This window comes from Nelusetta ayraudi, unplaced genomic scaffold (assembly GCF_046127955.1).
Source record: "Nelusetta ayraudi isolate G7.1 ecotype Tasmania unplaced genomic scaffold, CSIRO-AGI_Nayr_v1 ptg000146l, whole genome shotgun sequence".
Taxonomy (NCBI): Eukaryota; Metazoa; Chordata; class Actinopteri; order Tetraodontiformes; family Monacanthidae; genus Nelusetta; species Nelusetta ayraudi.
The window spans coordinates 1,306,987-1,318,925 of NW_027466196.1; the positions used below are offsets into that span (position 1 = coordinate 1,306,987).

At 49.7% G+C, this 11,939-nt stretch overlaps 1 protein-coding gene and 1 long non-coding RNA gene across 3 annotated transcripts in view; both read left to right on the forward strand.

The window, feature by feature from the left end:
- Positions 1 to 11,939, forward strand: part of LOC142879788 (uncharacterized) — a 236,548-nt gene that overhangs the window by 141,033 nt on the left and 83,576 nt on the right. The gene's annotated exons all lie outside the window — the stretch shown is intronic.
- On the forward strand, positions 18 to 11,301 carry LOC142879770 (serine/threonine-protein kinase 4-like). 2 transcript variants are annotated; one of them, XM_076013228.1, is made up of 11 exons: positions 19 to 538; positions 2,631 to 2,711; positions 3,305 to 3,433; positions 3,686 to 3,800; positions 3,923 to 4,087; positions 4,826 to 4,993; positions 5,072 to 5,209; positions 5,430 to 5,576; positions 6,105 to 6,303; positions 8,103 to 8,215; positions 9,493 to 11,301. In XM_076013228.1, exons 1-11 carry the CDS (start codon positions 492 to 494, stop codon positions 9,652 to 9,654), a joined length of 1,464 nt encoding a protein of 487 aa, XP_075869343.1. In that variant the 5' UTR covers positions 19 to 491; the 3' UTR covers positions 9,655 to 11,301. The 2 variants fall into 2 exon arrangements, with proteins under 2 accessions (XP_075869344.1, XP_075869343.1); XM_076013229.1 differs by lacking the exons at positions 8,103 to 8,215; positions 9,493 to 11,301 and adding an exon at positions 6,493 to 6,523 and having other exon boundaries at positions 18 to 538; positions 6,105 to 6,412.

Consider the following 11,939-nt stretch of genomic DNA (forward strand, 5'->3'; position numbering starts at 1 on the left):
CCCCGCCCACCGTTGCGCCGCTCTTCCGGGTTCTTGCTGTTTGAAGCGGATGTCGGGGAGGCTGCGAGCCGCAGAGCGGGTTCGTTCAACAAACAGGGGGAAAAGTTTGTCCGCACTCGGGAAGAGGATGTGTCCGACCCAAAGGAGCGGCCTGGCGGCACACACTCTCTAGGAGACCCGCTTGTCGAAATGATAGAGAGTCGGAACTCGTGTCGCGGCATCAGCAGCAGCCCCTCCAGGAGGACGGGACGGCACCGGAACTAGGGGCAGGTCGTTAGCTGTCAGCTAGCCGCCGCTTCGCCAACTAGCCAGTTAGTTAGCAGCGAGCTAAGAAGACTTCTCTGTTGCCGCTTAGCCACCTAGCCAGCTAGTTAGCAGCGAGCTAAGAAGACTGTTCCGCTGCCGCTTAGCCAGCTAGCCAGCGAATTAGCAGCGGGTCACTACGGCGAAAACTTTCACGAACTTTCTTCCCCCCCACTGGGAGCGACGTCATGGAGAATAAGGAAACTAAAGTGCATATGAGGAACCACCCTCGCAGGTAAGCAGCCCAGGCTAGCGACCCGCCCCTAAGGGAGCCGGCGGCGGCTTCACACCGGCGGCTGTTCGGTCGGTACAGCCGGGGTGACGCCGAGCGGCGGCGGGCTGAGAGTCGAACAGCGTGGCGTCGGCCAACTTGACGCTGCTCCTGCTTGATGACATTACAGCGCACGAAATACTGCTCAGTTTGTGTCGCCTGCTGCTGCGTCGACATGTGTCGAACCAAATGACAGTTGGTTTAGTTTTATTTCATGGACCAATCAGTCAAACAAACAGGTTGAACACCTGTCACCATCACCTGCCGAGTAGTCCGAGTGTTAAGTAGTGATGTGCGAATGGATGCTACAACAAATAAATTTCAAACTCTTGACACTTCAGTCATGTGTGCTAATGCGTCACGTCAGCAGCAAAATAAAGAGAAAAAAAAACAACTAACGTTTTAGGTAGAAGATGACATGGTTGAATCTAAATGATGTTCAGCATCAGTGCAGGGTCGCACTATCATGTCATTCTTTCTGGGATTCTTTTTTAATACACACACACACACACACACACACACACACACACACACTTAGGCATTTGCTCAAAGTATTTGTATCTGATGGGTATTGCTGATCCCAGGTGGAATTCCCCTCAGTATCATTCAGTCATCAGGTTGGGGAGGAAATCAGCCGTGTCCAACATCGTTTCGTTCGTCTTCGTCATCTTAACAAAACAAAACAACCAAAAAACAAAGCTGTTGCTGCACAACAAGTTGACGGTCATCTCCTGAGACGATCCACACACCGCTGTGGCGTTCATTCACTCTGCTCTTAAATGTGCAGATAGTTGTTTCAAATCCAACATCAAGGAAAAATTCCCCCCAAAATCCACACTTTGCTTCAGTAACTGCGTTCCCATGCCCCCTCCCCCACCCCCAGAACTGCCCAGAACCTAAACATGGCCATAAAACCTGGTGATGGAAACGGCTGCACTTGGAGAAACCTCTCCGATATGTCTGAAAGGTGTTGAGGCTCTCACCAGGAGGTTTTTCAGACGGATTCATACAGAGGAATATGGCTAAAGTGTCATGGAAACACTTTTTTGGCGTACGGGGTCACCTGACCAGTGGAAAATGGCGCGTTATGATTGGACGCAGGAGGAGACGGAATGTTTTTAACACATCATCAAAGAGGAAAATATAGAAACCATTCTGGGCAGCTAACAAACGTCAACAAGCAACAAGCAAAATCAAACGTCATTCTCATCAAATCTCCCATTACGGCTCGGCCGCTTCACACCATGCAGTGGAAACACCGGCAAGTCGCAACTTTACTTTGCCCAAATTTTAGAAACAAGTTAGACTTAAATTTAAATAAAAATACATTATTTTTTAGCAATTAGACAAGGAATCAAAATACTAAATTAACAAATAAAGCAAGGCTACTGTAGCGAATGCTAACCAGGACTCTGATCCTTGAACGTTTGATTGGTGTTTTTTTGTTTTTTCCTAAATTTGTTTGTCTGTTGGACTTCCTGCTTCTGGTCAGGAAACGCAGCACCAGTCAAATGCAGCAGTGACTCCAGTGACTTGTTGGATGGCTCCTTTGAAAACCCTCCTCCAGTCACCCTCGGCGTTATCTCTTTTATTTTGGAGCTTCCCGTCACCGGCTGCATCTATTCTTGTGGGCGTGCGAGGCTATTTTTGTCTTTGCTCGACTGATGGCTCTTCTTCAGATGAGGCAATCGTCTCTCCCTGCACTTCCTGCTGTGTTTGCGCTGGCGATGAAGAGCGAGCGCCGAAGTCGCTACACAAACAACAATTTTTACATTTTTATAGAAAATGATACGGAGAGAAAATTTCAAGCCAGCAGAATTGATAAAACGCAGAAAATACACTTTCACTTTTGCCGGCCCGCTACACAATTGTGTGTTGTTGTGTTTTCCTTCTTCTTTTACTGTTGGTTCCACATCGACTCATAAATGGAAGTTTGCAGGAGAGGTAGAAGCACAGCGGACAATAATTACAGCAGCAGCAGAAATGACTTGTGATTGGTTCAACCTTCGACCTCCAACTGCTGGTGTGACCTTGTATGTTTGTGTTTGTGTGTCAGGCAGCTGAAGAAGCTGAGTGAGGACAATCTGACCAAGCAGCCCGAGGAGGTGCTGGACGTGCTGGAGAAGCTGGGAGAAGGGTGACTGACACACACACACACACACACACACACACACACACACACACACAGGCCGACACGCCTTATTCACCTTTAAATTTCCCTCTCCCTCTCTCTCTCTCTCTTTCGTCATCTTCACCCGCCCATCCCTCCCCCATCGCTCAGCCCGTCACGCACCTCGTTTCCTGTTTCCCAACGCACTTCCTGTTGTTTCGAGTTGCCGCGTTGACGCCGCGGGTTCTATTTTTTCTTCTGGTCTCTGTGATGGAGAGATGAGCCGCCGTCACGTCTTCAGGAGGGAGGGGCGCTGTTCTGTCCTTTCTCTTCTCTTTTCCCTTTTCATGTGATTGCGCTGCGATGAGGCCACACAGCTCTCTCACGGCGCCACCTCCAGGCTCCAGAGAGCAAGACAGCCACTGACTGTCTGTCTGTCTGTCTGTCACCTGCTCAGACAGACAGACAGTCAGTCAGTCTGGGAGTCAGTTAGTCCAACAGACAGACAGACAGAGAGGGACAGCTGACACCTGACTGTGTGTGTGTGTGTGTGTGTGTGTGTGTGTGTGTGTGTGTGTGTGTGTGTGTGTGTGTGTGTGTGTGTGTGTGTGTGTGTGCAGGTCCTACGGCTCGGTGTTCAAGGCCCACCTGAAGGAGACCGGGGAGATCGTGGCCATCAAACAGGTGCCGGTGGAGTCGGACCTGCAGGAGATCATCAAGGAGATCTCCATCATGCAGCAGTGCAACAGGTGCACACACACACACACACACACTCCAAAACTCACTGACTGCCCAGTTCTGGATCAAATGAAAATTATGATTAATACATTTTTATTTCATTGTTTTGCTTAGAATTGAGATCACAATTCTCATGATTTCTTTTTTTTTTGTTTTTATTTTTTCAATAAATGAAATAGATACCATGAATATTTTTGGCGTTTACGTGTGTGTGTGTGTGTGTGTGTGTGTGTGTGTGTGTGTGTGTGTGTGTGTGTCCTCAGCCCTTATGTGGTGCGTTACTATGGCAGCTACTTCAAGGACAGCGACCTCTGGATCATCATGGAGTACTGCGGCGCCGGCTCCGTGTCCGACATCATCAGGATACGAAACAAGACGGTAGGCGGTGCAGGGCACACACACACACACACACACACACACACACACACACACACACACAGCCACTGTGTATGACCATAGACTTCTGTGTGTGTGTGTGTGTGTGTGTGTGTGTGTGTCAGCTGAGGGAGGAGGAGATCGCCACCATCCTGCACTCCACCCTGAAGGGTCTGGAGTACCTGCACTTCATGAGGAAGATCCACCGGGACATCAAGGCCGGGAACATCCTGCTGAGCTCCGAGGGTCAGGCCAAGCTGGCCGACTTCGGGGTGGCCGGACAGCTCACGGTACCGACACACTGCGCCGCTGCCAGCCGCTGGTGCTGTGTCTCGGTTCAGGCTCTGCATCCTTCCAAGGCTGCATTGGAAAGGAAGTTGCGTCATAGCACTGCGGGAAGGCTCCTCCCAATTCCCAATAGTCAGAAGGACGCTCCAAATGCACCCTACTGTTAGCCAAGGCTGCAGCGCTACTATCCTTCACCTCCTCCTGTATCCCAGGATGCTTTGCGTGCTGCTGCAAAGCATCCTGGGATCCTGGGAAGTCGGCTGAAATTAGCGCCATCTACTGGCAAAGACACCACATATAAATTGAAGTATTGAAGTTTCACATCAAGTATTCAGTTTTTAACGCAGGCTTTTTACTGATTTGAACATCCAACGCCATCGTTAGATGGCGAACCAATGGTTAGCTTGATGCTATGAAAACATCACTTCCGGGGTTGGCCAGCAGGAGGGAACGGCGGTGACGCAACCTGGAAATACGCTAAAGGCTAGACCGTCCCCTGTGGTTACCGGGGAGGCGGGGTTTGGGTCGGTCCTTCTGGGCCGGGTCCTTGGGAGGACGCTTCCTTCCAAGGATGCAGACCCTGGATTGAGACGCAGGCGGTGTCGCTGTCTTGCCTTCACTTTATTTTGTTGCTCTTTTGAAATTGAAAAAGGAGAATTGTTCTGGAACCGGAATGGACCCACGGCCCCAGTCCTGCTCCTCACTGTGCCGGGTTTTCACCCAGCTGATCTGATCCCCAGGACACCATGGCCAAGAGGAACACGGTGATCGGCACCCCCTTCTGGATGGCGCCGGAAGTCATCCAGGAGATCGGCTACAACTGCGTGGCCGACATCTGGTCGCTGGGCATCACGGCGCTGGAGATGGCCGAGGGCAAACCGCCCTACGCCGACATCCACCCCATGAGGGTGAGTGAGTGAGGGGGCGGAGTCGGCACCCTTCACCAAGCCCCGCCCCCAGGTTAACGCGTGGCCTTGCTCTTTCAGGCCATCTTCATGATCCCCACCAACCCACCCCCGACCTTCACGACCCCTGACCTCTGGTCCGCCTCCTTCAGGGACTTTGTCAGCAAGTGTCTGGTGAAGAACCCGGAGACCCGGGCCACCGCCACGCACCTGCTGCAGGTGAGAGGGAGCACACGGTGCTTCCATGACACTCTTGTGTCTGATGAGAGCTTCGAGAACCTTTCAGCCGTGTTTGAGAGGTTTTTCCAGGTGCAGATGTTTCCATCGCCACCTCTTATCATGGCCATATCGAGGTTCTGCTCGGTTCCAGTGGTGACGGAAGCAACTGCAACAGACTCAACAATGAGCCACCGTGACCTCCCTGCTGTCCTTCCTCCAGCACGACTTCATCCGCTCGGCCAAGCCCAACTCCACCCTGCGAGCTCTGCTCGCCGACGCCTTGGAGGTGAAGCAGAAGAGGCAGGAGGAGGCGGAGCAGCGGCGGCAGCGGGAGGCCCAGGACGACGACGACGACGACGACAACTCGGTTAGCAGACGCTCGTTACGTTCAGTGTTGTTGTTGTAGAGAGAGAGGGAAGTGTCAGTGGAGGAGCATTGATCAGCTGCCCCTGCTGGTGGGGAGGTCTTCACGCTCTCCACTGGATTCATCTCTGCACCCCAGCGGTTTTCTGTGTGTGTGTTTTTGTGTTGCACGGAGCTCCACCCTCCTCTTCATCACATTATCACCATCATCATCATCGTCATCTTCATAAACCATCATCTTCATAAACCATCATCACCATCATCTTCATCATCATCATCATCTTCATAAACCATCTTCATCATCATCACCATCATCTTCATCATCATCACCATCATCAACATCATCACATCATCACCATCATCATCATCATCATCACCATCATCATCATCATCATCATCACCATCATCTTTATAAACCATCATCATCATCTTCACCATCATCAACATCATCACATTATCACCATCATCACCACCACCCTCCTCACCTCTTCATCATCCTCATCCAGGCAGTGTGGTCTTGTGGTGTCTCCAGGAGGAGGATGAGGTGGACCAGGGGACGATGGTCCGGACCAGGACGGGGGACACTGGGACCATCCGAGCGGCCGGCTCTGTGTCGGGCACCATGGTGGAGCGCCAGGGCACCATGCAGTCGCGGCTGGGCACCATGGTCATCAACTCAGACGATGAAGAGCAGGAGGACGAGGACGGCGGCGCCGACGGCACCATGAAGAGTGAGCACTGCAGCCTTTTGTCCACCAGGGGGCGCAGAGCCTCCACCATGTCCTCTGACGCTGCGCTAGGGTGTCAGCTTCTAATATTAGAGTGTGTGTGTGTGTGTGTGTGTGTGTGTGTGTGTGTGTGTGTGTGTGTGTGTGTGTGTGTGTGTGAGTGAGTGAGAGAGAGCAAGAGAGAGACTGCAGTTGTGTATTAGGATGAGTTGCAGTTTGGTCTCCACACACACACACACACACACACACACACACAGATACTCTGATTTAATGACCTTCTATTGCATCAGGAAACACTTTGATGTTGTAATGACATTAACAGCTGTGTGTGTGTGTGTGTGTGTGTGTGTGTGTGTGTATGTGTGTGTGTGTGTGTGTGTGTGTGTGTGTGTGTGTGTGTGGATGGTAGATATTACCAGTATTAGATCAGATATCCATTGTGTCTAATGGAATTACAGAATGAGGTGAAGAACACAAAGGCCTTTTAATTTGAAGGGACACGCAGCATTCATTCACATGTCTCACACACACACACACACACTTCTGGTTGTCCACCAGCAGTGCAGCTGCTTTTCATCATGTCCATCAGTGTCTGTCAGCAGCAGGTGGCGCTCTCGCTCACATCCCACTTTGATGTTTTGCTCTGATGCCAGTTATCTTGACGACCTCGTCAACAAGCAGTCGCAGGTGATGATCAATCCGCAGGCTGGCTTGGTGTCTTGGTTGAGCAGCTATAAATGGATTTCATTGCCACATAAAGGTTCAGACCTCAGACTGACGTCACGCTGCTGTCTGGAGGACAATCAAAGACGCCAGGCAGGCGTCAACAGTCAGGCCTCAAGTTACAGTTCTTCAAATAGAGATATCTGCACTGGAACACTGGCTGCAGTTAGCCAGGAAGGAGCTACTTAGTTAGCCTGCAAGTAGCTACTTAGTTAGCTAGCCTGCAAGTAGCTACTTAGCTAGCCTGCAAATAGCTACTTAGTTAGCCAGGAAGGAGCTGCTTAGTTAGCCAGGAAGGAGCTGTTTAGTTAGCCAGGAAGTAGCTGCTTAGTTAGCCTGCAAGTAGCTACTTAGTTAGCTAGCCTGCAAGTAGCTACTTAGTTAGCTAGCCTGCAAGTAGCTACTTAGCTAGCCTGCAAATAGCTACTTAGTTAGCCAGGAGGTAGCTGCTTAGTTAGCCAGGAGGTAGCTGTTAGTTAGCCAGGAAGTAGCTGCTTAGTTAGCCAGGAAGTAGCTACTTAGTTAGCCAGGAAGTAGCTACTCAGTTAGCCAGAAAGTAGCTACTCAGTTAGCCAGGAAGTAGCTACTCAGATAGCCAGGAAGTAGCTACTTAGATAGCCAGGAAGTAGCTACTCAGTTAGCCAGGAAGTAGCTACTTAGTTAGCCAGGAGGTAGCTGCTTAGTTAGCCAGGAAGTAGCTACTTCCAGGAGGTAGCGCTCCTTCTCCTCTCCTCCCTCTCCTCCTCTATCTCCTCCTCCTCCTCCTTTATAAGTACAGCCTGCATTGTTAATGTGTCACTGTAGTTGTCAGTGCTGCTGTGCTGCTGGTGAAGGTCCAGTCAGTGAAGGTCCAGTCAGTGAAGCTCCATCATCCACTGACAGACGGCTGTTTGACAGTCAGGAGGTTTGAGGGCCTCTGTGGGAGTACAAGCACTCACTACGACTGTGACTAATACTTACACTACTTAGCTGCTGGACTGTACTGACTCTACTGTAGAGTTAGTATAGTATGACTCTGACAGAATGCCGATGACTCATTTGACCTTTGACCCCTTGTGTGTCCCCTCCCTCGCCAGCAGGGCGGGACCAGACGGAGGCCAAGCCGTCCTTCATGCAGTACTTTGAACAGCAGGAGGCCGACGCCCACAGTGGCCAGGGGGGGCGGAGCCACGCAGATGCAGACCTCCAGGTGGTGAGTACCTCACACTGCGCCCTTGGTGACATCACACAGGGCTCACCTGCTTCCACCGATATAATGGGAACTTTGATATAAAACAGTCTCTCAGGGTGTGTGTGTGTGTGTGTGTATATACATATTAACCTTAAGCTACTCCCCACCCCCCCGTCCCCCGGGCTCGCTGGTAACTGATCCGTGTGGAAGGTCAGCAGCGACTGCCGTGTTACCAGAATCCAACAGTAGCTCCAGTAGCTACACACACACACACACACACACACACACACAGCTCAGAATAAACCCTGGCTGAGGGTTTTATCATCGATCCAGCCTCAGACTCACTGCCTCTGGTCAGCGCCTTGATGTAGTTGCAGTTGCAGTTGCAGTTGTTACCACTACGGGTTGATGCTGCTGGTGTCACTGGGACGACCTGTCATGCACTTCTCCCGCAGAACCTTGACAGATTTGCTGAGCTAAGAAGAAGCGGTTGCTGTGTCTGTCAACACGATGACGACGGCAGCAGTGCTAGCGAGCTGTGCTAGCGAGCTGTGCTGTTGTTTAGTACCGCCGGTGAGTCTCTGGTCCAGGGTGACCCTGGTCGAGGACCCGGAACTCCCCACCCCCACCACCACCTTCCACTGCCCCAACCCTCCCCCCCGCCCCCACCCGGGGGAACGCCCGCCTTATTTTAGCCACATGGATCGAAGCTCATAAATAGAGGAGAGCAGAGTGCTGCTGGGAGGCGGGACTCCAGGGACCTGTGTGTGTGTGTGTGTGTGTGTGTGTGTGTGTGTGTGTGTGTGTGTGTGTGTGTGTGTGTGTGTGTGGGTTCAAGTTCTTTTCATTCATGAAAGGCTGGGCTGCACAATATATCGTAAACGTGTCGATATCGCAATAGACATCTCGTAAACACTGCGATAAATATTTTGTTCATCCATGCGCTGGCTGTAAAGAAATTTGGCCAATCAGATTGAGCCTCACTGCGTTAGATGCCCGCCTCCAAGTCACTGCTTTTGGTTGAGTTCGCAAACCATGTGGAGCGAGTGAGGGGGGCGGAGTCATGGCGAAAGCAACAGAGAAATGCTGTGTACCCAAGTATTTGTTGTTTGTTAGCATCGTTAGCTCCTGCCAAAAACATAGTGACTCACTGCGCGATTGTTTTGAGCGTTGTTAGCCGCCACCAAAAAACAAACGTAGCAACGCAGACGCCGCGCGATTGTCTTTTAGCATGGTTAGCCGCTGTCAAAGTGTGGGCGTGTCCTCCAGTGAAGTGGGGTGTGTCTCCCCCTCCGCAGGTGAGCTCGTGGACCGCGGCGGAGCTGCGTGAGCGGCTAGCCTCCCTGCAGCCGCAGATGGAGCAGGAGATGGAGGAGATCCGCCAGCGCTACCAGGCCAAGAGGAAGCCCATCCTGGACGCCATCCAGGCCAAGAAGGGGCGCCAGCAGCACGACGTCTGAGCAGACAGAGGGTGAGAAGACTTCTTCTTCTGCCAGCGACGGACGGTCTTCACCTCGGCAGACGTTCCGCTGCTTGAGAAGGAGAACATGCTCTGATTTCTGTCCCTTCTCTTCTGGCCTGCTTGAGATCCTGTGGAATTTTCAAGTCGTAAAAGTTGTGCGATTGTGTCTCAACCTGTGGTACGGTTTGACTTTGGTACGTGCGTGCGTTCTTCTAACGTTCTGTGCACTCACTTGGAAGCCTTATGATCTAAAACGCCTTTTAAAGTTACACCTTCTTTATTTGTTAGATGGTTTTTATTTGTTTTTTATTTGGGGGGTGGGGGGGGGCAGGGGGGGTACATTTTCTTTCCTAATGTGTTGAAACTTGGAGAGTTGGAGAGACGTGACGAGAGCACTTTGACTGTTTGGAGTCACACTGCACCACCAGCTGATGATGATGATGATGATGATGATGATGATGATGATGGTTCAGTTTTGGTTCCACAAACAGACTGTCAGTGTTAAAGAAGAACCTTTGATCAACATCCTGGACCTCAGCAAGCCCTCTGATTGGTTGCAACTGGAGGCGGCGCTTTGTTACCCTGAACTATAGAATATAATATATGTATGTGTGTATGTGTATATACATTTATATATTGACATATATAGATATGTATATGTGCATTTATGTATATATATATATATATATTATACACACACATATACATACACACAGTATACATATATATGTGTGTGTGTGTGTGTGTGTGTGTGTGTGTGTATATATATATGTGTGTATATGAATGTATATATATGTATGTGTATACACACACACACACACTTGTGAGTATATATATTGATACACACAGCAGAGAGGTTGTGGAGGTTTTGGCTGCCAGGACTCCTCAGGGTTTTGTGTTGAATGACAGAGAAAAAGGTTTTCCTTCCTGCTTTTGCAACCTTTGTTCATTTATGTTACAGCAACAAAAACAAAAACCAAACCAACCAATGTGAGTGTCTGAGGTAGGTCACATGATCAGATGTGGGTTCTGAGGTTCTTCTGCTCTGGCAAGTTGTGTTGGAGTTGTGTTGGCTTGGAAAGGGACGAAGCCTATTGGCTGCTGCTCCACGTCTCACTTCCTGTCTGCTGTCTTTGAACAACTGCAACCTCCCTTAAATGGAGTTAGTTATTCGTTATTGTTATTAGTTATTGTTATTAGTTATTGTTATTTCTTGAAAACTGAGGATTTCTTTGGGAGGCAGAGTAGCAACTTTAATCAGGGTCTAATTTAAATAATAATAATAGTTGTTGTTGTAATGAGAAGCCAGAGTTTCTTCCAGTGTCTGAATCCTGCTGAACTGCTTTAGCTGCTGCCTTGTTCACGCTGTCCAGGTCGCAACTCTGGATTGTTAACAGAATTAATAAAGGGACAAATGGAGAAAAATGCAACAAAACAAGTCCGACATGAATATTTGTAGTTTGTCCCCCCCGGTGTCGACCACCAGGGGGCCGTGCGGTCTCCCAGTGGACGTTCCTTCACTCGGCTGTTGGATTGTCAGCGGCTCGACCCGGCACACAGAAGAGGACTTTTGTACATTTTTACACTGAATGCTTTTATTTTTTTACACTGTAGTTTAAATAAAGTTTATGAAGCGTGTTTTGGACATTTTGACTGACTTTGTTGCGGTTGTTGCCCAAGCGTTGTGTTTTCATCCTTTCATACAAGCAAAGAAAATCAATCAGTCAGTCAATCAGTCAGTCAGTCAGTCAGTCAGTCAGTAACTAGAGCAAGACAGTTTCATCCCCTTATACCATCAAGTTGAACATGTTAGAATAGAATAGAATAGAATCGATGCCTTAGTTAAATTCCACATTGGGGAAATTGACATTATTACAGCAACAGTTAGTGCAAAAGAGGGAAAATGATCTTATTTAAAAATAAAATGCAACCTCTCCAGAGTAAAAGAGGAAAAGTAACAACATGTTTGCATTATTGTACAAGTCAAGCACTCAGTTTGAGAATCGCTGGATGAAAGAAGCAGCGTGTGAGGGAGGAGTCAGAGAGAAGCTCTGGGTTCAGCCAATGAAAGCCCAGCAGGTTAGCGGGTTAGCAGGTTAGCGGGTTAGCTTCACCTGCTTGTGCTAGCGCAGCAACAGACTGGGAGTCGCAGATAACCCCCTCGTGGAACGGGCTAGAACAGGCGTTGGCAAACTACGGCCCGGGGGCCCATATGCAGCCCGCTAGGCTTTCTAATGTGGCTCGCCGAACTTGAAGAAATTATATTGATAATAAATACTTCTT

What these genes read in the sequence shown, in the direction of transcription:
- LOC142879770 (XM_076013228.1), top strand. Translation starts at nt 492, where the DNA reads ATGGAGAATAAGGAAACTAAAGTGCATATGAGGAACCACCCTCGCAG. An exon ending in GGGTGGCCGGACAGCTCACG is followed by an intron (nt 4,088 to 4,825) that starts GTACCGACACAC and finishes TCTGATCCCCAG; the next exon opens with GACACCATGGCCAAGAGGAA. An exon ending in CCGCCACGCACCTGCTGCAG is followed by an intron (nt 5,210 to 5,429) that starts GTGAGAGGGAGC and finishes TCCTTCCTCCAG; the next exon opens with CACGACTTCATCCGCTCGGC.